At 44.2% G+C, this 25,395-nt stretch overlaps 2 protein-coding genes across 5 annotated transcripts in view; one reads left to right on the forward strand and one right to left on the reverse strand.

Moving 5' to 3' along the window:
• The window catches only part of TSPAN14 (tetraspanin 14), an 86,583-nt gene extending 79,156 nt beyond the window's left edge, over window positions 1–7,427 (forward strand). For all 4 annotated transcript variants that reach the window (XM_034776046.1, XM_034776048.1, XM_034776047.1 and 1 more), the window contains 3 exons: window positions 1,012–1,056; window positions 2,007–2,126; window positions 4,890–7,427. In XM_034776046.1, coding sequence (XP_034631937.1) covers window positions 1,012–1,056; window positions 2,007–2,126; window positions 4,890–4,961 — 237 coding nt within the window. In that variant the 3' untranslated portion in view covers window positions 4,962–7,427. The remainder of the gene's footprint in view (window positions 1–1,011; window positions 1,057–2,006; window positions 2,127–4,889) is intronic.
• Window positions 7,428–11,568: 4,141 nt separating this feature from the next.
• The window catches only part of LOC117881018 (rap1 GTPase-GDP dissociation stimulator 1-like), a 54,858-nt gene continuing 41,031 nt past the window's right edge, over window positions 11,569–25,395 (reverse strand). The window contains exons 10-14 of the mRNA XM_034777774.1: window positions 24,732–24,857; window positions 18,597–18,736; window positions 17,333–17,459; window positions 15,977–16,105; window positions 11,569–12,594 (exon numbers count right to left, since the gene is read on the reverse strand). Coding sequence (XP_034633665.1) covers window positions 12,443–12,594; window positions 15,977–16,105; window positions 17,333–17,459; window positions 18,597–18,736; window positions 24,732–24,857 — 674 coding nt within the window. The 3' untranslated portion in view covers window positions 11,569–12,442. The remainder of the gene's footprint in view (window positions 12,595–15,976; window positions 16,106–17,332; window positions 17,460–18,596; window positions 18,737–24,731; window positions 24,858–25,395) is intronic.

A 25,395-nucleotide genomic window follows, 5' to 3' on the forward strand; every position in this document is an offset into this window, starting at 1 on the left:
TTCGCTACTCTGAAACACCTCTTTGCACAAGATGCTATTTTTGGCATTTAATTCCTATAACTGCAAACTATGGTAAATTGACAACTATAATTATGAAGCAAACAGGTTTTCATTTTTATTTTATTTTTCTTTGCTTTCCTCTTAACAAAACTGTGGTCTTGAAATGAATCTCAGAGTTGCTCACACACACAAGTATCTCTTTATCTATTGAGGCCACAAATAATTTCAGTAGTCTCTGTGCTCTGTAAGGCTTAGAGTTCAGTATGCTTCAATATCCAGTCCTATTTTTAGGGTTTGTTAGAATTTTAGAGTCTGGTTACTTGGTAGACTTTTGAACTAAATGCACTAAAAATAATCCAGGTCAAATAGCTTGTGATACGTAGGAGTCCAGCTATTAGCTGATCAAAATCACAAACATGCCACCAAAAGGGGGAAGAAAGGGAGCACAACTGGCTTACAAAAATCCCCTGCATTCTTGTGTAAATAAATAGGCTGGGTTTTTTTTTTTTTTAAATCCCTTCTTCAAAACGTTCAACTGTTGTTGCCTGGGACTTCAGCCACACAACTCCATAAAGCTGGTTTGAAGTCAGTTGGCTGAAGTGACACAAGTTTTTGAAGGTGTAGGTATTTGGTCGTTAGCCTTTCAAGAAGTAGGTGTTGGAGATGTCTGCAGAATAGTGATACAGCTGAGGGGGCTGTAATTTATTATGTTGGGTAGGCCTTGGTGATAAAAGCTGAGGGGTGGAAGAAACAAGTTTGTAAGGATATGTGGGGTCTATAAAGTAATGGGATAACACATCCATGTACTTCAGCATGTATCATGGTCTTATAAAAAGATAAGCTTTGAAAAAAAACATGAAATTGTGGAGCATGAACAGAAGATAGAAAAGTTCCCTCAGTTGGTGTTGGTTGTAGTTTGATCATGAGTCTTCTAACAGATAAACATCTTCCTGTCAACTCAAGCTGGTAGGATTATATTAATATTTCTAACTTTTTTCCCCCCCCTCCCAGCAAAAGGTTGTGAATACGCAATGTGGATATGACATCAGAGCACAGGTGAGCATCTGCTACCCACAGTGTTGGTGTTTCTAACTGGTGGTTGTTCAGATGTGTGATCTAACACACTGATAAATTAGATTGGGTCACTCTTTTAAAAAAAACTTAAGCCAAAATATGTATCTTTTAAATTTGAGAAACTAAGAGTAATAGTCAGTGTTTATTCAGGACCTATAACATAGAGCAGCAAGGCAAAACTATGAGAACAAATAACCGTATGCTGGTCTATACCATCACCTGCATGGAAGCTGCTCTGGGAATTTCCTGTACCCAGTCAGAGGGTCTGCCTGTACTAGGGACAGGGGGAGAGAGACCGTGGATATGATCAGGAGTGGCGCCAAGGTTTTTGGTGCCCTAGTCGGGGGTCCTTCCGTGCTCCTGGTCGTCGTCAGCAATTCTGCAGTGGGGGTGGGTCCTTCGGGGCACTTTGGCGGCAGGTCCCGGAGCGAGTGAAGGACCCGCCGCAGAATTGGCGCCGAAGACCCGGAGCACGGAAGGACCCCCCCGCCGCCAAATTGCCGCTGAGGGCGGCAAAATGCTGCCCCCCCCAAATCCTGGTGTCCTAGGCGACCGCCTAGGTCGCCTAAATGGAAGCGCCGGCCCTGGATGTGTTTCATCGGCGGGAGGTGGTGAGGTGGGGCTGTTATCACTGAAAGAAGAGACTCAAAGTTCAAGTGTATTCCAAATAAGTTTCTACACTTCTGGTTATTTATCTGAACTTTTGAAGGGTGTTCCTAATTAATAGTCAATTTGCAGCAAGAAATATGTACTGATTCATGAAACTGAAGACAATCTGAGTTACAAGTCTCTAGTTCTTGTACTTCTGGATTCCTTTTAAAAATACTAGTTCTGTCAACTAAAGACCTATACAAATAAATGTTGGCTGCATAGTTATAGTAAATATAAGTGGAAAAAGTAACATGCTTTTTCTCCCCCCTCTCTCTACACAGAAGAAAAGCCAATGGGACAATTTAATTTTCACCAAGGGTTGTATCCCTGCTCTTGAAGCTTGGCTACCCCGAAACATCTACATCGTTGCAGGAGCCTTCATAGCTATCTCATTGCTGCAGGTCAGTGGTTTCATTCTTTTACTGCTACAGTAAAAGCTTCAGCCTCTCATCTGCCTAATATATGGTAGTTGGAGGAAAATAATATTTTAGAAAATTTGAAATCCTTGGGTTTTGTGAGAACAGTATGGGAAAAATTTAACACTGTGTTTTGCAGGATAAAAGTGTATGTGGTTTTATTTTAATTTCTTAGCTTTGTGAAATGTTAACTCTCTTTAAGGGAAAAAAATGCATGGCTTTTAGGTTTTTTAGTCACTAGTAAGGACAAGGCTGCAAATTGGGGAGATGTTGTAATCTCTCATTTCCATAGACCTATGTTCAAGCTTGCCTTTGTCACAAGTTAAAGTGGGTTTGCTGGTCTCATTGCATTTTCACACCCCTTTTCGTCAATATCCTAAAACCACCACATAATCTGGTACCAATGAACCTATTTGGTAATCTGTGCTCAGGAGAAGCCCAGGACTAGAACAGTAGCAATGTCTGATCTTTAACTGGCTCATCTTTGAGATCATAGAATAGGGTTACCATACGTCCGGATTTTCCTGGACATGTCCGGCTTTTTGGTCCTCAAATCCCCGTCCGGGGGGAATTGCCAAAAAGCCAAACATGTCCGGGAGAATACTAGTCCCCTGCTTACCTTAGAGCAGCTCCGGCAGGCTGCGAGCTACAGGCAGATTCCCCCGCTGCGGGGCCTGCTGCTGCTCCCCCCAGACACCTCAGCTTTGTGTAGCTGAAGAGCCGAGCTGCCCGAGCGCTACCGGCTTCCCTGTTTGCCGGGCAGCCTCCAGACCCTCCTGGGCTCCAGCTGCGCTGGGGAAGCGCCCGGTCAGGGGTGCAGGGTCTGGAGGTCTGGGGGCTGCCCAGCAAACAGTGAAGCCGGTAGTGCTCGGGCAGCTCGGCTCTTCAGCTGCACAGAGCTGAGGTGTCTGGGGGGAGCAGCAGCAGCAGCCGCTGCCACCGCCGTGGGAGAATCCGCCTGCAGCTCCCCCCAGACACCTCAGCTCTGTGCAGCTGCCCGAGCGCTACCGGCTTCACGGTTTGCCGGGTAGCCCCCAGACCTCCAGACCCTGCGCCCCCGGCCGGGCGCTTCTCCTCCCGGGCTCCGGATGCGCTGGGGAAGCACCTGGCCGGGGGCGCAGGGTCTGGAGGTCTGGGGGCTGCCCAGCAAACTGTGAAGCCAGTAGCGCTCAGGCAGCTGTTTCGCGTGGCTGGGAGGGAGGAGGGGGAATGCGGGGCGCTCAGGGGAGGGGGCGGAGTTGGGAAGGGGCATGGCCAGGGCCCCGTGGAGCGTCCTCTTTTTTATATATTTTAAATATGGTAACCCTATCATAGAAGTCTTCAGTGACTAGGTCTTCTCCTTAAATCAGTAAATTATTTTACATTGCATGATGTACCCACAATGAAATGTAATCTGAGAAAATTGAATTTTCAAAAATGACCCAACTTTTTGTGAAAAACGTAAGTTTTACTGCTTTTGGGGGGGGGGGGGGGGGGGCGGGGAACACACGCACAACCTTTTCCCAAAATTTTCAACCAAAACCAGTTTTCATTGAAACATTGCAAAAGTTTGAATGTTGGGGGTGGGTGGGTGTTCAATTTGAAAAAGGCCATTTCATGGCAATTTTTTTGAAAATCAGTTTTGGTGAAAGGCTCAAAATGATATGATGAAATTTTTCACACTAAAGTTTGTGGTAAATGTTTCATCCCTTTGGCACAGTTAAATGTGAATTAAACCTATAAAAAGCTTTGAAAATGGAATATTGACTGAAAGAGAGAGAGAGAGTCAGGCTATATGATGATCAAAGGGATGGAATGCAAGGCATATGAGCAAAGACTGAAGGAACTGAGTATGTTTAGTTTGGAAAAGAGGAAATTGAGGAGGGATGTGATAGTGGTTTTCAAATACTTGAAAGGCTGCCCTAAAAAAAGATGGAGAAAAGTGGTTTTTTTTTTTCCTCTCTCTCTCTCTCATCACAGACAGCAGGACAAAGGACAATGTGTTCAAACTACTGCATAGCAGTTTTAGATTAAATTCTCAGGAAAAACTTTCTAACTTTTAAGAACAGTAGGACAATGGAACAGACTGCCTACGGAGGTTGTGGAAGCTCCTACACTGGAGGTTTTCAAAATGAGGTTGGACAGCCATCTGTCTTGGATGGATTAGACACAACAAATCCTGCATTTTGGCAGAGGGTTAGACTGAGTAGATGACCCTTGAGGTCCCTTCTAACCCTCTGATTTTAAAAATCTTCAAGTTGAATCACTGAACTGGGCAGAAAAATGGAAATGCCTGAAATGTTTAAAAGTAACTGAAGTAATGGGAGAGTGTTAGACCTAAAGGAACCTAGCTGTGCCTGGCTCCCCACTTGGACACACAGAAGTCACACACAGAAGTCATGTGATTGTTCCCAGCCCTGTAGAAGTGTTACATGAAAGCATCTTTCTTTGTTTTATGGGCCAGATTATGCCACCCTTACCCCCCCCCCCACCTTACCCCTGTGTAGTGTGTAGGGTGAGAAGTCCCTGATCCTGGACATATCTTAAGTATAACTTCACTCACATGAGTAGTTTCATTAACTTTAATGGGAACACTCATTTGAGAAGAGTTATACATGTGCTAAAGTGTTTGCAGAATTGGAGCCTGACTAAGGGTAGCAGAATCTGGCCCTTTACTCAGAGCAGCCTCACAACTTGGTAATCTTCTGAATGTGTGTTTTCCCTCCCAGACAGTTTACAGGTTTTGTGTCTTTTTGTGTTTGTCTTTAGATTTTTGGGATTTTCCTGGCCAGGTCACTGATTTCGGATATTGAAGTTGTAAAGGCAGGTCATCTTTTCTGAAGACTAAAGTAGACACCAGCTGTGAAGACAAATACATTTTCACTGCTATTGATTTGACATCAAGGTGAAAAGAAATTGACACACACACAGGCCTTGGAATGCTCCAGGTTTTAAAAGCCTTATTTTTGTATCAGCCAGATGTTACTCTGCTTCTGCTTTTGCTGCAGGCTGGTGCAGAAAGAACATACTGCTTCCTCCCCCAGATCCCCTTCTCCCCAATGCAACATCTATTTCTTTTTCCAAGGGGAAGACTAGATTTTAAACCTCTTTTGATGTGGAAGAGATTCCCCTAAATCTATGAGGGATGGACTGAAAGACTCCAGTAAGCAGAAATGGAAACTGCTATAAACCAGTCCCTTACCTTGAAGAACTTGCTGCTGTAAGGGCTGTTTTGTCTTGGCTCCCAGCTACCATCATTGGAGGTTGCAAATGTTGCATTCATTATGTGGATCATAGCTGCATCTGTTATGGTGTTTGTCATGGTCTTGGAAGAGAGTGTCCTAAAGATCGACAATGACCACGTTGATGGACTAATCAAAGGAGGTTACTTAATGTCTATTCTCAAAACATTGTAGTCTGTTCTCGAAACACCAAGCATTTCATTGTGTCCTGTTTGAATGGAAGGCCCAGGTAGTTATGTCATTGGATTATTGGGAGTCATGATAGTCTTGGTATTAGAGACCGTAAAAAAATGCCATTAAGTCTTCAGTTGTCAGATGGAACCTCAGCTGTGCAGAAGTAGGGAATGTCCCTGTATGACCTGAGCTAATGTAGATATTTCAGAAGGGACTCAAATGCTTGAGTAACAGAAGCCACTTATTTTGAAAGTTCTTGCCAACATAAGTTTCTTAAGAGGGAGTAATTTAATTATACATTGATAGCATATTTGGAAATCTTTTCATGAGGGTAGGTGGATTCTCTGATGCTATTTCTCCTTTTTAGATGTTTGTAAATAGTTTTAATTTATAGAGGAGACAATCTCACCATTTGCTTATACTGTTCTGTAGAGCAATTACTTCTAAAAAGAGTGATATCTGCTGGGCTGAAGGCATTTAAAAATGCTGTTTGGTACAAGAGATCACTGAATATGTGATTGTATCCGTCAAGAGCTCTCTAGTCTGCCATCTGTTCTCTTTCACACCTGTCCACTGCACTGTTGTTTATCATCTTCTTTGACTGTTGATTGCTATATTAGGACTAAAAAGAAATTAAAGGACAAGCTAAACTCTGTTAGGCCTTTGATTCAGGATTTTTCAGGCTAGTCAAAAGCTAATATAACGTACATAAGAGTCTAGTGGAGCACTGGAGTTACTAGCATTAATTTATTTAAAAAAATATTTTGAATGCATTGTTGTTTCCCATTCCATTTGTCCTTTGCTGCTCAGACTTTCCTGCAAAAATGCCAGATCCAGTCATGCTGAAGAAATGCTCAGAGTTGCGTCTCCAGAATAATGCTGTGGGCCCTGGCCCAAAGTGAGTGCAGCCCCCAGTGAAATCAAATGGGTGTCGCTCCTGTTTACACCAAGGATGAAATTAAGGCCTTATGACGTTTCCTGCAAACTGGGGTGCTTAAGACCTGATCCAAAGTCCTCGGAGGCCAATGGAAAGACTCCCATTGACTTCAGTGTCCTTTGGATCAGGCCTGTAGTGCTAGTCCAAACCATTCTTCTGCTCTTCTGTGAAATCAAAAGTCAGAATAGAATTAACTGTAAAAGCTGAAAGGTGTGATACGTAATAAGAAACTCTTTTAAATAGTTGTTGCAGTGTCAATTTTACTATGGGATATTTACTAACAAACTGTTCACTGCTTGTAATGGTACCCTATTTTTCAGGGATCGCAGTTACTTGCAGTGCCTAATGTAGTGTAAATTCTAGTAAAGTATATATTTTTGTAATTATATTTTACTACATTAATGCTTGTGTTTCCAAAGTGTTATGCTTTCTTAGAATGCCAAACTTCTGAATATATCTTTTTATATACATGTGTTATCTAAGTATTAATGAGCAATTCACTGGAAGAAAGGTGATACCAATAGGGATCTGTACCAGCTTTTCTTCCATGAAAGCTAGAAGAAGGCTGCTTTGACATTCTGTGAAACATTTCATGGACAATGCTATATTTTGTATGTGGCTTTCAGCTGAGTTTTCATGTTTCTTTTTCTTGCCAATGACTGAGACAGAACGGGAAAAGGAAGCCTGTCTAAGAATGGCTGATTTCCTCAGAGACAGACAAAGAATACAGTGTCTATTGTATTCTTCTGCAAGACCTGAAGGTAAAATCTCCAGGCATATGCTGTGACTTTTTTTTTTCTTTTCTTTGATCTGCAACAAGAAGAAAAACAGTAAGTAGGAGAAGCTGGAAAGAGTAGGGTTACCATATTTCAGCAAGCAAAAAAGAGGACGGGAGTAGCCCCGCCTTAGTCCCGCCCTAAACCCGTCCCTGCCCCTCCCCCTTTCCCCCCCCGAACCCCCCCCCCCCCCCCCCCACCCCCCCCCCCCCAATCTCTTGACTGCCCCATCCAAAACTTCCCTGGCCCCCTTGTTGTTGGCCTTCACCTAATGTCTCTGTGAACTTGCTCAGGAACAGCCTGAGCTGTTCGTCCCGGCACGCTGGGCAGCAGGGGAGGAGGAGCGGGGGAGGAGCTCCAGACTGCCAGAGGCGATCTGTGAATGCAGGGAGGGAGGGAGTGATTTCTGCTGCAGGGGAAGCAGAGGAGGGGCTCTCTCTGGCTGTCGGAGCCCCATGTAAGTGGCACCATCCGGCCGGCTGCCCTGTTAGCCGCGCACGCTCTGCATGGGGGCTGGGGGGAAAGTCTGGACACTTACAAATTCCCCCCGGACGCTATTTTTAGCTCAAAAAGCTGGACATGTCCGGGGGAATCCGGACGAATGGTAACCCTAGGAAAGAGGGCAAAAGAAGCTTCTTCTACAGCCCCTGAAACTGAAGCCGCTGCAGTAGATACAGCAAACATGTGGCACAGACAACAGGCTCAAACTCTTTGCTGATATTTGCATTTAGTAGGTAGCACAGCAATGTCTATAGTTATTGCTTCAAGTTCTTCCACTAAGAACGTTGGTTTGCAGTGCCTGACAACCCAAGGCGTAAAGCCACATCAACCAATTTATGCTTGTGACCTGTGACGATACAGTAATCCATTTAGTTTGAAAACACTACATTCTGCTTGTGAAATGCACCTGAATTGCATCTCGGGAATAGATTTCACTATTCTCTGAACTTGTGAAGAGCTAGCACTTTCCTGAAAGACCAGTAAAACCAGCAGGCCATTTCTTTAGCTGGGGAAAATCAACATAGCTCCACTAGCTTCATTGGAACTATCCCAACACCAGCTGAGGATCTGAGCTGGAGTAAGACCTCTCTGTAGTTCTCTGTATCATCAGGTTTCCTCTGCTTGCTTGATGGCAAATTAGTGTCTAACTCCTCTTGTCTTATCAATCATGTCTTCTATGCAAAACAAAATTAATCTGAAGTGTAGCTTTTCACAATTAGATGCTTATTCCTGTTGCTTTTACTACTGTTAACACTTAAAGTTAATAGCAGCTATTTACAACACTGCTTCAGTGCTCTTGTAAATAATGTTTAACGCCTCAAGAAAGCAGAGAATAGGGTTTTATATCATTTTTCACTTTTCTGCTTTTGAATTTTCAAAAGTGCCTAAATCCCACATATAAAAGCAACTTGGGGGACTTAGGAGCCTAAGTGTATTTAAAAGCAACTTTCAATATGGGAGTTTGGCTCCTAAGTCACTTAGGTACTTCTGGAAATTTTGTCCTCAGCCATTTTAAAGAGCAGTTCTGCTGGCAGTGGCAAATACAGTTAGCAAAAACTAGATCCCTGAATTGATGTGAAACATGAACATTTGCCCGTTGCTTATTAAACATATCTTTAAACAGAACATCCTTTATGAACCTGCAGTGCCTTAATTGCTAGAGATATGTAGGTTCTGATTGCCTGAGTCCTGCAAAGCTAACCAGCTAACTGCTTCTGCTGCCTCTAAGGCTCCTAATGAGGAGCAACTCAAATCATTCCACCACCAAACTTCATAACTGCTTGAAGTTGAGATCTCAATGGTAGCATTCAAACCAAGTCCACCACACTACAATAGAAACAAGTTTTTTTTTTTTTTTTTTTTTTTAATGAAGATATCAGTTGTGAGCTCTAACTTATGTGACCTGAACTTGAGAGACAAAAGCAGAACTAATGGACTGGGCTATGAGAGGACATTTAATTTCTAGGAAGTGAGTGCTTTTATTTCTGGGATACTTTATCTTTATTTACTTTTTCACCATTATGAGTGACAGTGATAATAGGCTTTGGTCTCCGCTTAATGCACCTGGATTCAGAGACACAACTGTTTACGGGTCAAGATGAGAATAGATGCTTTTGTGAGCCCCAGACTGAGCAAAGCACACAGAAGTGTATCCTCTTCCCAAGGGAGAACCCCTCTCCTGGGAATCTGAACAATCCCCACCCCATGTTGCAATGATCTTTTCTACAGCACAAGAAGGCTGGAGTGTGCTCCCACCAGAGTCTGTCAAGGTTGCTCCACAACTCAGCCTGAGCTGTATGTCAAGCGGCTCCCCTCTCTTCCAAAGCTAGGCATGTAGCTTTAACAGTGTTTCTAATCTACAAAAGGATGGATCAAACTCTGCTCCCCAATTGTTTTCCTTGGAGTTTGGTTTCCTTTTCTTCCAATACCTTTGTCTTCTAAGCCTTAAAATAAATTGACTTAATATATCAAACCTCCAGTCTCTCATCACTGGAGCCGTGTTTTCTTTTCAGCTCTGAGACTTGTTGGACCCAATCATTTGTAAATTGAGTGTTTTTATTGCTGAGGTTTAAATTCTTTATTGTTGCTTTTCATGACCAGCACAAACAAATGAGATGGTGCCTTTAGCATAGGTGCTTTTGGTATGTTTTTATATCGAGACCTTTTTAATTCATTCTTATGTTGCACTCCCAGCTGCCAAATGTTGCTTATGATTTATTGCACAGATGCGTTCTGTATGGTCTGCTTCAAAGACTGTAATTGAGTGAGTGTTGAAAGCCAGTGTCAAAGTGTTTCAAGGAGAACTGTAAAATGTGTTGTAGAGAAACAGTGGCAGAGTCCCTAAAATTTGTATAAATAAAGTTAAGTTTCATTACATGTATCACATTCTTTTTAATTTTATTTTTTTTAAGAAAGGACTTTAACGCCTCTCTGCCATGACACTTCCGGTCTGTTAATTTCAGCACTTGATGATATTGCACATTCCTAGGCTTCTGAGACCAGCAACATGGACAATTAAAAAAAAAAAAAAAAGCTAATTTGAAAAATGTCTTCTATACACCTCTACCTCGATATAACGCTGTCCTCAGGAGCCAAAAAAATCTTACGGCGTTATAAGTGAAACCGCGTTATATCGAACTTGCTTTGATCCATTGGAGTGTGCAGCCCCCCCCCACCCCCGGAGCACTGCTTTACCGTGTTATATCCGAATTCATGTTATATTGGGTCGCGTTATATAGGGGTAGAGGTGTACTTGGAATTTATTGAAAAATTTAAACCATGTTTAAACAATAAATCCTTCACCAGGAGGCGGAAGGGTCTAGGGATAAAAATGAAGATATCTGAAATTGAATTTGAAAGCATTAAATTGAGACAATATTTTGTATTTCAGCCCTTGCTGAAAGGTGAGTTGTACACGTGTGTGTTACAAATATGCACAAACCTCTATTAATTCCTTGTGTGTAATGAGTCTTCTGTGCTGTTGCACCTTGGTTTCTATCAACATTCCATTCAATTTGAATTGTCTTCCTTTACTTAATGACTAGCTTTTCTGATGTCACATGGCTGACATTTAAATATTTTTTATAAGAATATTCATGCAGCCATGTAAGATTCCTATTCTAGAAAACTGACTGAATATGCCCCTTGGTGTAGAGATTGAATATTTGAAATCATTCAGAACTAAACTTTTTTGGCCCTGATTCTCCTTTTAGAATACGTTTAGACCGGAGTTTAGAGCCCTATTCTAATCTGAGTTGAGAGATTGCTAATTAGCTGGAGTTTACTAACGCCTTTGTAAAGGTTTAATCTAAATATTCCACAAATGTTTGTTCTAGGGTACAAATGTTTGATTTACTCTGAGGGATGCGCCAATTTACAACAGTTTCTTGCAGGCTGTCCATGAAATGCTCCAGAATCTTCATAATGACCTGGACTGTGGAGCTTCCCTCTCACCCTGGATGTGTCCCCTGTGCCAGGGATTCAGAGAAGGCCAGGGTAGGTCTGTTCATGGCAGCCCTAGAGTGTGCAGGAGCTGAGTTCTTCCTCAGCCCCTTACAGCACAGTCCTGGCCCTTTATGCTTCTGATCTGGCAAGTGGGGGGGGAGGTGGGGCGGCAGAATTTGTCCCATGTCACCTTATAAAGTCTGACATGTTGCAGTGTCTCTTGGAGCATCTCATGCAGCTGTAGATGCTAGGCCCCTCTCAGTTGGTGCAGTCAGTAATGTAGTGAAGCATACTGCAAGGAGTGTGGGGACAGTCCTTTCCCCAGGAACAATACGCATAACCATGGAAGATTTAAAACAAAACACAGCCTAGTATATACATGCAGTTACTGAAATTTATTCCTTAAAAAGACATTTGGTCATGCATCATGATCAGGAAAGCCACTGTAATTAGGGAGGAAAACAGAATCTGAGACCATCAGAGCTACTCTGGTTCTGTAACGGAGCCTTTAAAGGAATGTAAATACAGCTTACTTCCACTTTACTCTGCCAGACCAGCTTAAAGGGATCTTATTTTAAAATGAGAATAATTTTAATGAGTCAGCAGACATTCTGAAAGCCCAGAGAGTGGGAACTGCTCCATCCATCTCACACAGTGTGCATATCAAGACTCTCAGCTCCGAGGCCTCCTGCCAACACTGCTTCAGCAGAGGACTCTTTGCATGTTGGGAAGAAAAAATTGCAGTGGTCCTGGCCCACTTCCCAAACAGATTACCACAGCAGCCAGGGTGTAAGACTGGGGGGGGAGGAGGACCCCTCTTGCTGCACCTGTCTCTCCAGAGGGCTGAAGGGCACATCTTGCCACTAGTGCTAGGCATGAGGGGAATGAGGGGGGAGGGGAAGAAGGATCTTTATTGCAGTTTCTATGGAGGGAGGAGGCAGCTCCTTGCCCCTGTCCCTGTCCCTGTCATAGGAGGTGTCCCTGCTGTAGTATAGCTACGGTCCGGGTACATCCTGTGGGTACATGCAGCTGCAGTAACATGGTGGGGGTGCAAACTAGATGTACAAATGGATATACAGTGTTGCATGTACAGTTTCGAAAATGAAGCCCTACATGTCAATGAGAGCTGTAGCCTGCGCTGTGTTTAATAGCATTTAGTGGACTTCAACGTGATAAATATGGTGGCTGTTGGTAAAAGATAACATTTTCTTGAAATACCCCAGCTGCCAGAGAAAGCAGCACCAACAGCTATGGAGAAACGAAGCTAGTGTTTTGACTCTCATCTCTCAGTATCTGGAGAGTCATTACAGCCTGCTTGACCACATTTGCATTGCTATGGCTACAAAGTTTTTCCAAGGTTTTTTTAAAGTTGTCCTCTTCTACTTCTTGTTTCAAATCACCTGAAGGGAGATCAAACACAAACTTTAATGGAATGCATTAGTCCATACTCTGAAGGAGTTATTGTACGTCCTTACATTGTAGTAACTCCTCACTTAAAGTCATCCCGCTTAACGTCGTTTCCTTGTTACGTTGCTGATCTGTTAGGGAGCATACTCATTTAAAGTTGTGCAATGCTCCACTCTTAGGTTGTTTGGCTGCCTGCTTTCTCCACAGCTTGCAGCCTCCCTATGGTCCCCTCCCCCCCAGCGCATCCCACCCTCCTGCCTCCTGCCCAGGGCAATCAGCTGGCTTGCGTTCTGGAGGGAGGGGGAGCCTGCGTGCCAAGTCCTCGCTCCTCCTGCCCAGGGCAATCAGCTGGCTTGGGGCGTTTTGGAGGGAAGGGGGGAGGAGCGAGGACTCGGCGTGCCTCCCCCCTCCCTCCTGCAGCAATCAGCTGGCTTGCGGCTTTTAGAAGGGTGGGGGGGAGGGGAGAGGAGCCAGGACACAGCAAGCGAAGTAAAGGGGGAGGCGGTGGGGGGGGGGGGGAGGCGGTGGGTCAAGTAGGGCTACCATATGTCCGGATTTCCCCGGACATGTCCAGCTTTTCGTTCTATAAATAGCCATCCGGGGGGATTTTTAAAAATCTAAAAATGTCTGGGATTTCCCCCGTCGGCTATTTATAGATCGAAAAGCGGCGGCCAAGCGCCGCTGGGCAGCCAAAGCCCCTTCCCGGCTCCCCCCATCCCCTGCAGCCTTACCACTCCGGCTGGCCCCGCAGCTGTCTTCCCCCTCCTCCATCCCCTGAACGCTCTGCCCCCTGCTCCTCCCCCTCTCCTGCTTCCCGTGAATCAGAGCTTCGCGGGAAGTGTGAAATGAAGCAGGGGCAGGCCGGCGGCAGCAGCAGGTAAGCTGGGGGGGGGGGGGGGCACGAGGAGAAGAGCTCTGGGGAGGGGCTGCCCTGGCCAAGCGGCACCCGGCGGCCCCAGCAGCGCTGGCCCGGGCCCCAGCACCCCCAGCCCCAGTAACCCCGGCTCGGGCCCCAGCAGCGCCGGCCCGGGCCCCAGCACCCCCAGCCTGGACCCGGCCCGGGCCCCAGCGGCCCGGGCCCCAGCACCCCGGGCCCCAGCACCCCCGGCCCGGGCCCCAGCACCCCCAGCCCCAGTAACCCCGGCCCGGGCCCCAGCAGCGCCGGCCCGGACCCGGCCCGGGCCTCAGCAGCGCCAGCCCCAGCACCCCCGGCCCGGCTCGGGCCCCAGCAGCGCCGGCCGAGCACCTCCGGCCCGGCCCCAAGCCCTGCAACCCCGGCCGGAGCGCAGCCCGATTCCTGGGCTCTTTAAAGCTGGCCCTGGTCAGGGGACAGGGAGGGGGGGTTGGATGGGTTGGGAGTTTTGGGGGGGGTTGCTAGGGGGGCAAGGGTGTGGAGAGGGGTTGCGACAGTCATGGACAGGGAGTGGGGGGGTTAGATGGGTCTGGAGGGGCTATCAGGGGGCCAGGGGTGTGGAGAGGGGTCGAGGCAGGCAGGTAGCAGAGGGGGTTGGATGGGTCAGGAGTTCTGGGGGTCCTGTCGGGGGCAGGGAGCAGTTGGATAGGGCATGGGAGTCACCGGGGGTCTGTCTGGGGGCAAGGGTGTGAATATGGGGTGGGAGTGTGGATAAGGGTCGGGGCAGTCGGGACAGGTAGGGTCGTAGGGCATTCTCAGGAGGGGGCAGTCAGGGGACAAGAAGCAGGGGGGCTTAGATAAGCGGTGGGGTCCTAGGGGGCAGTTAGTGGCAGGGATCCCAGGAGGGGGCAGTCAGGGGACAAGGAGTGGGGGGTTGGGGGTTCTGAGGGGGGCAATCAGGGGGTGGGAAGTGGGAGGGAGTGGATGGGGGTGGAGCAGGGGCGGGGCTCCTCCCCCCCCCCAGTGTCCTCTTTTTTGCTTGTAGAAATATGGTAACCCTAGGGTCAAGGATGGGGGCTTGTGGGAAGGAGTGGAGTGGGCAAGCTGAAGGTTGAACCGCCCCTCCTCCCCCCCACCCCACCGCCGCCGCTGCCTCTGGTTCTTGCAGAGTAGGGGAAGCTGCCCTGGAACCTAACCCCCCCTATTTACATTAATTCTTATGGCGAAATTTGATTCACTTAACATCGGTTCACTTAAAGTCGCATTTTTCAGGAACATAACTACAGCATTAAGTGAGGAGTTACTATATTGCAGCTGCAGGTTAACTCCGCTATGTTTTATTTAAATACAAACGTCTTACGAGTCTCACTTGGGATGATGATTTTTGTAAAGAAGTTAACTTATTTGCAACTGTTAACTAATTGCCCTCTTTAAATAGCTTTTCTTTTATTACTTCACCTTCCCAGAAGAACTAGATATAAAATAATTTTTCAGAATGTATTACAAAAAACATGCTCCTGCCTCCACCAAGTGCTTTATATTTTGCTTCAGTATTTCATACCAGGGAGATTTGACTCTCAGCATCAAAGTTAAAAGATGTCTGTAGTGTGCTAATGAAATAGAGCACTGAAAAAAATCTTTATGGGTCAGATCCCCAGCTGCTGTAAACCAGCATAGCTCCACTGAAATCAATGGAGCTTTGTTGATTTATACCAGCTGAGGATCTGACCTATCTGGTTTATGGTTCAGCAGTCTGGGTCCATGGGGTGGTCTGAGGACTGTTGGGATATAATAAATGGAAAAGTCTGCCCAGGCAATAGATTTTTAAACTTAGAAATTCTTGGGTTTTCAAAAAGAAAAAAATATTTAAAAATCTGGAACCAACTTTCAGGTTTCCCCTGAACCGTTTTAGAAAAATGTGGAGAAAAAAATCAGAACTATTTGGGCAGACTCTCCATTAGCACATAACAGACTTAGAGCCAGCTTAACCAGGCAGCTGGGGATTCCTCCCAGGAGAGGAGTTTCTAGGCAGCCTGGTGCTAGCATGGCAATTCTGTCCACACCCCTCCCTAGCCTCTGTGTAGGGAACAACATGGCTAGGAGGTGAGGGTGGGGTCAGCGAGCCAGTATATCTGGCTGCTGTAACAGTCCCTTAAGCTAATTGGTTGCAAGGCAGTCATACACATTTTGCTATGTGTCTGGGAGCTGGTGCATGCTGGCCCCAAAACTGAGGAAGCGTGAAGGTGTCTCAGTGTTACTTTGCTCTAGACTTTTGCCTTGACTCCATCACCGGTAGTTCCAATGACCTCAGTGGACTTCTCACACAGGAAGATATTATCCTACGAGAGGAATAATGGGTGTCAGGTCCTTACCTGACAGAAAGAAATAAACCTCCGAGTCTTGCTGTTGCTACTTTGTTGTTTGGATGCAACCTCACAACTAGTTGAAAATACTTCAGTGACAGTTTTTGTGATTTCACAGTAACAGAAATGGACGGGCTCTTAGTGCCAAAGTGAAATTACCTGAATTAAGAAGGCTGCATAGGAGGCCCATTGAATTATATTTCACCTCGGGACCTGTGCACTCGTCTTGTAGAAGCTTATGTAAGCTTTGAACTAGCCTTGACTCCTTAAGTGAATCTTTGATGACTTCTGAAAATAAAACAAGATATCATGGAAATAATTCTAATGTTTTTAAATGAAAACTTCTTAGGTAACTTGCATATGAAAAATGAAGGTCTGTCAAAGTAAATAGAAAATGGCTGACTTGTCTTAATGCAGATATAAGGCCTGATCCAGTGAAGTGCTGAGCACCCCCCAAGACCTCAGAGTATCAGGCCCATAAAACTGCTCAGCCATAGGTAGTAAATTTTCTACATCATGGCTTAATTCATACATATCAATCTTTACTAGCCATCCCTCACATTCTCATAGTCGTGGGTAACTGACTTAATCTTCTGTATATAGATCTTTTTCTGACTTGACCAATGCTGGCAGCATGTCTAAGACTACATTCCTTTCTGGCTTTAGTCCGTGGATGGAGCTTACTATTAATATTGGCTTCTTGTAGTTGGGTCTTAAATGCAATAATTGTTGTTCTTCAGATTAGACTGTGACCTTCAAGATAGTGTCTTTTATGTCCTATATATGCAGCACCAAGCTTAATAAATATCAAGCACCATTTTCAAAGGTGCTGAGCAACTGCAAATCCAGTTGAAGCTGACAGGAGCCATGAGTGCTCAGCGCTGCTAGGAATCCAACCTATTAATTGTAATAAGGATGGTATTTTCATTTCTTTCATTCAGAGCTTCTGTAGGATCCTTTAGCCTATTTTGTCATTTCTACTTTCTCAAGTCTATCCAAAATGCCGCTGCTACATTCCTCTTCCTATCTACCTTGACATTGGTTTCTCCTTGAATCATCTTGCCTGTTGTTTAAGAATGAAGGCCCTATATAATTTTGACTCCACCAACATCTCTACACTCCTTTCCCCTGTTTAAAATTCTTGCTTCCTTTCTACTCTTCCTGATTCTCCCTTTGTCATGATCTTGGTTTCATACCTTCTAACACACTGCCCCACAGGTATCAAATAACTTCTTGTCCTCATCTATCAAGCATCTTCTATTCTTCAAATCCCTTCCAAAACCAACCTCTTCAAGAAATCCCTTGTTCCCGCTTCTCACTGGTAATCCCCAGTCCCTCTGTCTTCTGTACTTTTGACTGTAAAATAGACGGTAAGCTTTTCAAGGCTAGGAATATACCTTACATAAATTCTGTAAATCACTGTGCAAATTAGCAGGGCTATAAAACACTTGTATTAATAACAATAACAACATCTTAAATGGTACTCAAGCCAATGCTCTGGGGGAGGGAGGATACCTAAATTAATTGCAGATGCTATGGCCAGTGCAATCAGAGCTTCATTCTGCATGATAACATGTTCGCTTGTTGTCATGGAAACCAGGTGCTTCACTCCTTGTGCCTGCTGGATGGCTTTGACCACTTCCTGTTGTCAGTCAAACAAAAGAAATGGGTCAGGTGAAAGGACCACAAATCAAAAGCTGAGATACAAATAACACTGAGGTGACAAAAGGAAATCACGGTTCACCCCTGAAAGTCTCTGAATCGATTGGAAATGATTCCCCTGCCATCACTGAAGTGCTAATCCAGATACATTTGTTGTATTTTGCCTGCACTGCCAAAGAGAGAATTTTTTGTCTGCATTAGTCATTCACCTGAGCTTGAAAGCCACCTTGAATTTATTTAGCTGAAACGTCAATGTTTAGAGGTACTTCCTTTTTCTTTTACTCTTGTGGTTCATCATGGTCAAACTTTTAATTATTAAAGCTTCTAAATTAGTAGTGACTCAATTTTGCTTTATCCAACTTTATGCAAATTATAACTCCATTTTACATCCTCTCAGAATAAAGCAGCAGTTGAGAGGCTTCTGTATAATCAATCAGAATAGCCTTAGCATAAGCAACAAAGCCTTTGCTAACATATCAACAGCATATTGTCATCAGAAAATCTATATTCATCCCTCCCTGAATCAAGGGCTAGGCAGCCTAAGTGAACTCAGTAGTATTTCTGAAAGAGATTTTGGTATATGACACAGATGGGTTTTTTCAACTGTTTAACTGTGTTTTATTTTGTTTTTTAATATTGGTTTCATGTTTGAACATGGTAGAATCTTTCTGAAAAAGAAGATTGTACCTAGGATGCTTGATGGAGGAGTTACCGTAACTGAATACCAGTTCCTATTTTTCTCTTCTAGGTTGCTGATTCAAATCCAGCTCAGCTTGCTAAGTGACTGAAAGTTATTACCAGCTGATGTCTGAAATTAATGTGGTGAATTAAGTCTATTCCAATTGACAGGTGTCCATATCACAAAACAGCCACCATAAATGCACTAGGTGACTCCCTTAGGGGTAGTGTCAGCAAAAAGGACTGTGGTTATGAAGGGCGATCTACTCTCCTACCCCAGAAAGGGGTCCATCCATCTGAGGCATGTTGGAGGGGTGGTATGGAAAAGCTTGCATTGCTGCTGTGTGTGCTGTCAGCAAGCATATAGCAACAAGGATGCCAGCCTGGCAGTAAGCACTCCTGCCAATTAAAAAAAATATATATACCAGTAATTTCATACTTGGGATCTGCTGTGCCGCAAGAGCGATGCCAGCAATCGGTTTGCTTCTCCACGAACACCAGCATGCTCCTGGGCATCGCACCATTGCACAAGTCTGTTGATCAGCAGGGGGTCCTGTCCCAGCATCTCTGCAGTGTCAGCTGAAAAGAGAAGAATGGCATGTCCAGGTTTTTACTCAGAGCCAGTAGTACAGAGGATGCAGTCTAAAAGAGAATCCTTGCAGATGTCTAGTTCTGCTGATGTCCTCACTTGCCCTACTGAAGGATACTGATGGTTGGTTTGCATGGTACCACACTCTATAAACAAGTTGTTTGGGACTACAGTACACGTACCAAGAAATGAAAAAGTTGTTGAGTGTTAGAACAGGGGAATGAGACTTAGGATGCCTGGCACTTGGGCAAAATCCCAGTTACTATAAAACTAGGTTACTTCATTGAAGTCGATGAGGCTACACTGATTTATGGCAGCTGGGCTTCTGGCCTAGCTCCTGACTTACTGTGCAACCCTGGGCCAGTTACTTAAGATATCCATGCAGCAGTATAGAATGGGAGGGGCAGGAGCAATATAGAACGGGAGGGGCAGGGTGGTCATGGCTCCATCACTTTAAAAAGTGGGAGGCCCTCCCACTTCTTACTGGCTGTAAGGTTGAGTGATGGGAGGGAAAGGGTGGAGAGGAGCAAGTGAGGCACAAGGTCTTGGAAGTAGGGCCGGCTCTAGCCACCAGCGTTCCAAGCATGTGCTTGGGGTGGCCCTTTTCAAGGGGCGGCACTCTGACCTTTTTTTTTTTTTTTTGCTTGGGGCAGCAAAAAACCTGGAGCTGGCCCTGCTTGGAAGGAGGGGCACTGTGAGGGCGGGACCTCAGGGAAGGGGTGAGGCAGGGCCATGATTCAGGCATCTGTGGGCCTCCCACTTTTAGGGAGTTTCTGCTGCTCCTGTACCCATGTCTATCTACCTGTAAAATAGATCTAATCTGTATCTACTGCCTGAGCTGCAGCAATACTTAATTCACATCTCATGTTTTGAGATCCCTTGAAATGAAAATTACTATTAACATTGCCTTTTATAGAAGGCATAAGGTAGCTGCCCTTGTCTTCTCTTCCCCCATTCCCTCTGACTGTTTCTTGCACTCACTCCTTAAGTGTTGTCCTAACTTTGACTGTATGCTCTTCAGAGCAGGGATGGTCTCATACTATAGTCCAATGTCTCTAGCACAATGGTTACTTGTATTGTGGTAGTGCCTAGAAGTCCTAGTCATGCACTAGAACTACTCTGTGTTAGTCGCTGTACAAATGAAAAGATGGTCTGTGCCCTAAAGAGCTTAAAATATAACTAGGACCATATCCAGAATATGACTTTTGGATGCTGTCATAATACACCCAAGAAGAAAGGAGGTCTGGCTGGAAAACAATTCCATCTTATGCAAAATTTTGAAGTTTTGAAATTTTGTTTTTGTTCAGCATTGGCACAAAATAGAGCCCCTTTAAATTTTTTGCAAAAAAGATCAGAGATAAACACAGCCAGAACTAGAGTTGCCAATCCTCCAGGATTGTCTAGGACAGCGTTTTTCAAACTGGGGTCTGTGGACCTCTGGGGGGTCTGTGAGGGCACTCCAGGGGGTCTGTGGGCCCTGCTGATCAACTTCTCTCAGCTGTTCAGCGGTATGCAGGAGGTGCTGGGACAGGGCACACTGGGGAGAGGGGGCAGAAAGAGGTGGGTAAGAGGAGATGTGGGGGGGCGGGGCTTGGAGGTCCAAAAAACATTTAAATCAAAATGGGGGTCCTGGGGTTGCTAAAGTTTGAGAACCACTGGTCTAGGAGACTCCAGGAATTAAAGATTGTCATGAATAAATTTCCAGGAATATGTCCAACCAAAATTGGCAACCCTGGGGTCTGTCCAGACCCCAGAATAACCAATAACTGGTAATTAGGGCACACCTATGGGATGTGGAAAACCCAATTCAAGACCCTGCTCCAAATCAGGCAAGAGTAGGAACCTGAACCTGGGTGACATCCCAGGTGAGAGTCTTAACCACGGGACTATTGGCTTTTCTGTGAGTGGGTGGGATGTCATTTGTCCATAACCATCCATCCAGGACCTAAGAACACTTCTGGACAAAATTTTTATCAAAACTTATGTTTTTGCAAAAAAAAGTTTAGGTTTTGACAAATCAGCACTTTTGGAAGGGGAAAGGGGGGGGGGGAGAAATTGTTCAAAGATTCCTCACCAGTTTTACCTAAAACTTCAGAAGCACCTGGAAATTCAAAGTTACTTAGGAGAAAAATTAAATAAACTTTCTCAAACCTCAGAAGAACATTTTAATGTCAGACTTAATTCAAATTTTGAACAATGTTTGCAGGAGGTTCTTATTTTGTCTGAACCTATTCACCCATCCCTCATCAGACCGGAGTCTTCTCATGAGCTACCAAGATGTCAGGAATTCTAATCTTTGTGGGTGTCATATAGAAATAACTCACTTGATGATCCTCTTTATAACAAAATGAGCCTCTAATCATCTGCAGTAACTCATGAAGCCTAGTGCTTCTGAAGAAAATTGCTGCCACAACCCTTAAAAGTTCTGACAACAGCAAAAGAGAGGTTATGCATGATCCTGATGAACTCCTTTGATATCCATATAGTTGTAACACACATAGTTCCACAGGAACATTATTGCAATTTAACTTAATTAAAGCCACGTTGTTACAAAGTGCTACTGATTAAAAATAGTTAGAATCTGGAAAGTGCTACTCAGTGCAAGAAAAGGTGCTGACAAAAGGGGGACTAAGGCATATAAAGTGTTTCGTTCTAACTAAATATGATGCTGTCTAGGGATCCACTCCTGTGAAGGTCTGAGCGCCATCAGGCAGACGTTTAGTGCCTCAGTCCCCATTGCCCGCAATAGAAGTTGAGGGCATTCAGTACTTTTGTAGGATAAGATCTTAGGACTCCACAAATAAATGCCAGAGTTAAACCTGGAGGTGTCCTTTCAATGTATATTTTTAGGAGATGAGGTAGGAGCAAGAGATGAGATGCAACTTGTGTCACCTCTCCTAAGCCTCACTGTAGGAGTAGAGTGCCCATCCACATGGCCACAGAAGCATTTAGTGCAGTAATTAATAGTTGGGGAGGGGTGCACAATCCCCTGTGCCCCATAGCCACAGGATATAGATACCCAACCTCCCCTCACACTCCCTCAACATCTCTCTACGCACCAGCCAGAGTGGTCATAGAACAGACCTGTCCTTTTCTATCATGTTTAAGCTTTAGCTCTAGCTTGTAGTTTGCAATTCAGTTGACTTTAAAGACTGATTTATTTATTTTAGCTTTTCAGGAGTGAGGGTAATGTTGGTTGACTTTTTTGGTTGCCATGGGGCCATGATGTACACTCCTAAGAAATTCAGGATTAAGAGATGTTCCTTCTTGCCCTGCAATGTTCCCTGCTTCATCTGGGCATGAAATATGCCTTTTATGTCTTGAACAGAGTTCATTTGGTACAGGCTGTAGTGTTTGCCAGGCCTACTAAAAAGAGTCCAATAGGAGCATAAGATTACTTTAGCATCTACTCCAGATCCACACACTTAAAAACATGCTAGGGGTGTGGGGTGGGAGGGCATTTTATATTTTTCTTCCATTTTCTCTCAGCCCCAGAATACTGAGGAAGGGTGGACAGGACAAAGTCAGAGTGGAAGCATAAACACAGCAAAACTGGTTCTCAGAGCTTCTGGACTTGTCCAAAAATCCCCCTTTCACTGTTTTTCTGAGTAAGGATCTCTTCACCCAGCAGAATGACAGACTTTCACTTACCACCGTAAGTCACCTCACATGAGAGAATAGCAGTGGTTTCGAGGCCAAAACTGCTTGTGTTTGTCTCACGAGATCAGAGCAGTCCAATTAGAGTCCAGACAGCTTTCCTCTAAGAGGTGCCATATTGGCAAGTAAAAGCAGTTTAAAAGCCTTGCTCGAGGCAAAGGGTCTGACCCAGTTTCTTATCCAGTTGGACTTTCTGTTGACTCTGCTGGCAATAAAGCACTCTAAGCCCAAGTCTAATTGGACACCATTTAGAAGGAGAGACATCTTTATATCTTCAATTTATGGAATGTGGGCCTTGTGTGAATTGTGCCTACTTCCTAACATCCAGCTATTGCTTAAAAAGCTACTGTGGCCATGTAGCTAGGTGCATAAATCCGTCAGTGTGTCTCCATCAGCAATACATTCGGGAAACGAGTCACTGTTGGGAAATACCTCTTTTTTGCTGGGGTGATGCTAACTGTGATAAGCACAAAGGCATCTAGATTGCTATAATTAGAGAAAAACATGCCTTTCTCAATTCTGCCAGCATCAGCATGCCCAGCAATTGTCAGAGTAATGAATTTACACTAGATAATGCAATTAACTAATTTAGTAGGAACTTGTTAGTAGACACATGTGCATGAGAGAGTTTCATGTGGTGTTAATTAAGGTCAATGTTGGCTCATGGGTAAATAGAACATAAGGCAATTAAAGACGGGCAGCTTCTGCACTTACTACCATGAAAGGATAAAACTTACGTAGCATTTTAGATATTTCCTACTCTACACTAGAACATGCTACATTATTTCAAATTCAGAAGAGGATTCTTGTTTTAGCTATTGCTGTCTCATTGGGGCCAATTTCTGATCTCACTTATACCAATATAAATCTAAAATAATTGAACTGAAGTCACTGGAATCTTATTGGTGTACAACCAGAGTGAGCAAGAGCAGAAGCGGCCTCTTAGCTTTTTGTAATTCAGGATTTATCCTAATGTTTCTTAATTTCCAGAAAGTATCATCTGATGCCTGTCTTCTCAACTCTGAAGTTGTCACCTTTAACATTCTCCAAATAATCATGACAGACTGCATATTTTAGTAACTCTCTCCAAATCATGAGAAGGAAAAATAGTTTTATTATGCTAAGCTTCCTTGTAGTTTGTAATGTCATCCATCTACTGTGGTGAGATGTAAATGGAAACTTTCTATTGAATGAAAGATTTTTGCACTGATCACACAGATTCTAGGCCTGATTCTCCATTGCCTTGTACCTGGTGTATTCATTTCCAAAATGAATGCAAATTGCTGCCAAACCAACAGTGGTACTTTATGTGAGGCAGTAGCGAATCAGGTCTATGTTTTCCCCACATAGCTGATGAATCTATATGAGTTAAGACCTTACTCTGCATGTGCCAGCAATATGTGACAGTTCTGAAATGGGAACCCATCACTCAGTTTTCTGGATCTTTTTTCTTGTTCTGGTCCTTAAACCTGATGCACAAGTCTATGAGGAATATTATTCTAGGTTAGCTGCTCATGTGCACTGAAATAACTAAGATATTGCATCACAAAAGCACGGGATTTGCTTTCTCATGCCGTGATATTGTCTGTTTTGTGTCAGGATGAATCACTGTATTATGGTAAATGGAGAGCACAATTTTCAAACTTGGATGCCTAAGCTGAGCACCCATTCCTGCATCTTGGTTCTCAAAGTGGCAATTAGATGAGTAAATGAGTGTTGTCATACTTCATGCCCATCTGTGTAGCCAACTGTAGGCTTTGGGCTTCCAAACATAGAATTTATGCACACGGTATCATCCTGTTACAATGCTCAAAAGAGATTCAGGGCTTTTTAAGATATGCAGCAGGATGTAGGATAAATCTGTAAGAATCAGGACTGTACAGAAATGTTTTAGAGTGCTAGAAACCTTTGTCCCCACTCCACATCTTGATCCTTTATATTCCCCAATTCTACTGTTCACTCACTTTAAACTGTCAGATTATGAATCTTTGGCCTGATTCTCCCTACCATTATTCTAATTTTATGCTGGCGTAATTCCATTAAAGTCTCTTGTTCAGGCCTTAGTTATCTCTCACTTAGATTTTTGCAACTTCTTTGTTCAGGCCTCTCCATATCTCATCGATTGCTGTCAAGATGCTTGAGTTTTTTGCTCTAGTAGACTTGACATACTGGACAAAATTCTCTGTTTTAACTCTGCTGGCTTAGTGGAGTTATCTGCCAAGCATTTGGCCCATTGTCTTTTCACATTTCCAAAGTGTATTTTCCCTTTCACTTGTAGCTTGCAAAACATTTCAAGGTGACATTAGTCTGTGCTCAGCAATTCTCTACCTTGACCATCTATTAACATTCGCAGTGTTCCAAGAAGTTTAAACTGCACAGGAGCCATCTCTGATCTCAAAAGCATCTGGATCCGCTCTGCTACACCTTCCTCCAGCATCTGAACCTTGTTAGCAACTAGAAAATGGAACCAGAAAGAGAGAACTTGATCATTTTGGAGAACATGAACTTGTAGCTCAAACACTACAATGATGAAGACCATACAAGTATCTAAACAAGTTAGATATATTCAACACACAGTGTAACAGTTGCTTTTTCTGTGGTTACTGAACACTGACAAGGGGTAAGCCTGTAATGGTTCAATTTGGTTCAAATAAAGATCAGAATTGTCCAAACCTTTTGGTCTTATACTGAACTACACATATCACAGGAACAGTGTTCTTGTGAAAACACATTCACTCACTCACTGCTTTTTCAAACCTGTTGGAATGTGGGCCAGGGTTCAGAAGATGGTCCTCTTTGTTTATCCCTATCCAAAAAGGGATGCAGCAAAAATAATTGACCTCAGTTTGTTTGGAGGGTGACGTGCCTTTGTATTTGAGACACCAGATACTTTTGTTGCTGATACCATTGCTTCTGTGCTCTCCTTCCCTTCCTAATCCTGTTTCTCTGCACCACTCTTTAGTGCAGTAATTCCCGGTAATGATCAGAAGCT

This window comes from Trachemys scripta, chromosome 7 (assembly GCF_013100865.1).
Source record: "Trachemys scripta elegans isolate TJP31775 chromosome 7, CAS_Tse_1.0, whole genome shotgun sequence".
In the NCBI taxonomy this organism is placed as follows: Eukaryota; Metazoa; Chordata; order Testudines; family Emydidae; genus Trachemys; species Trachemys scripta.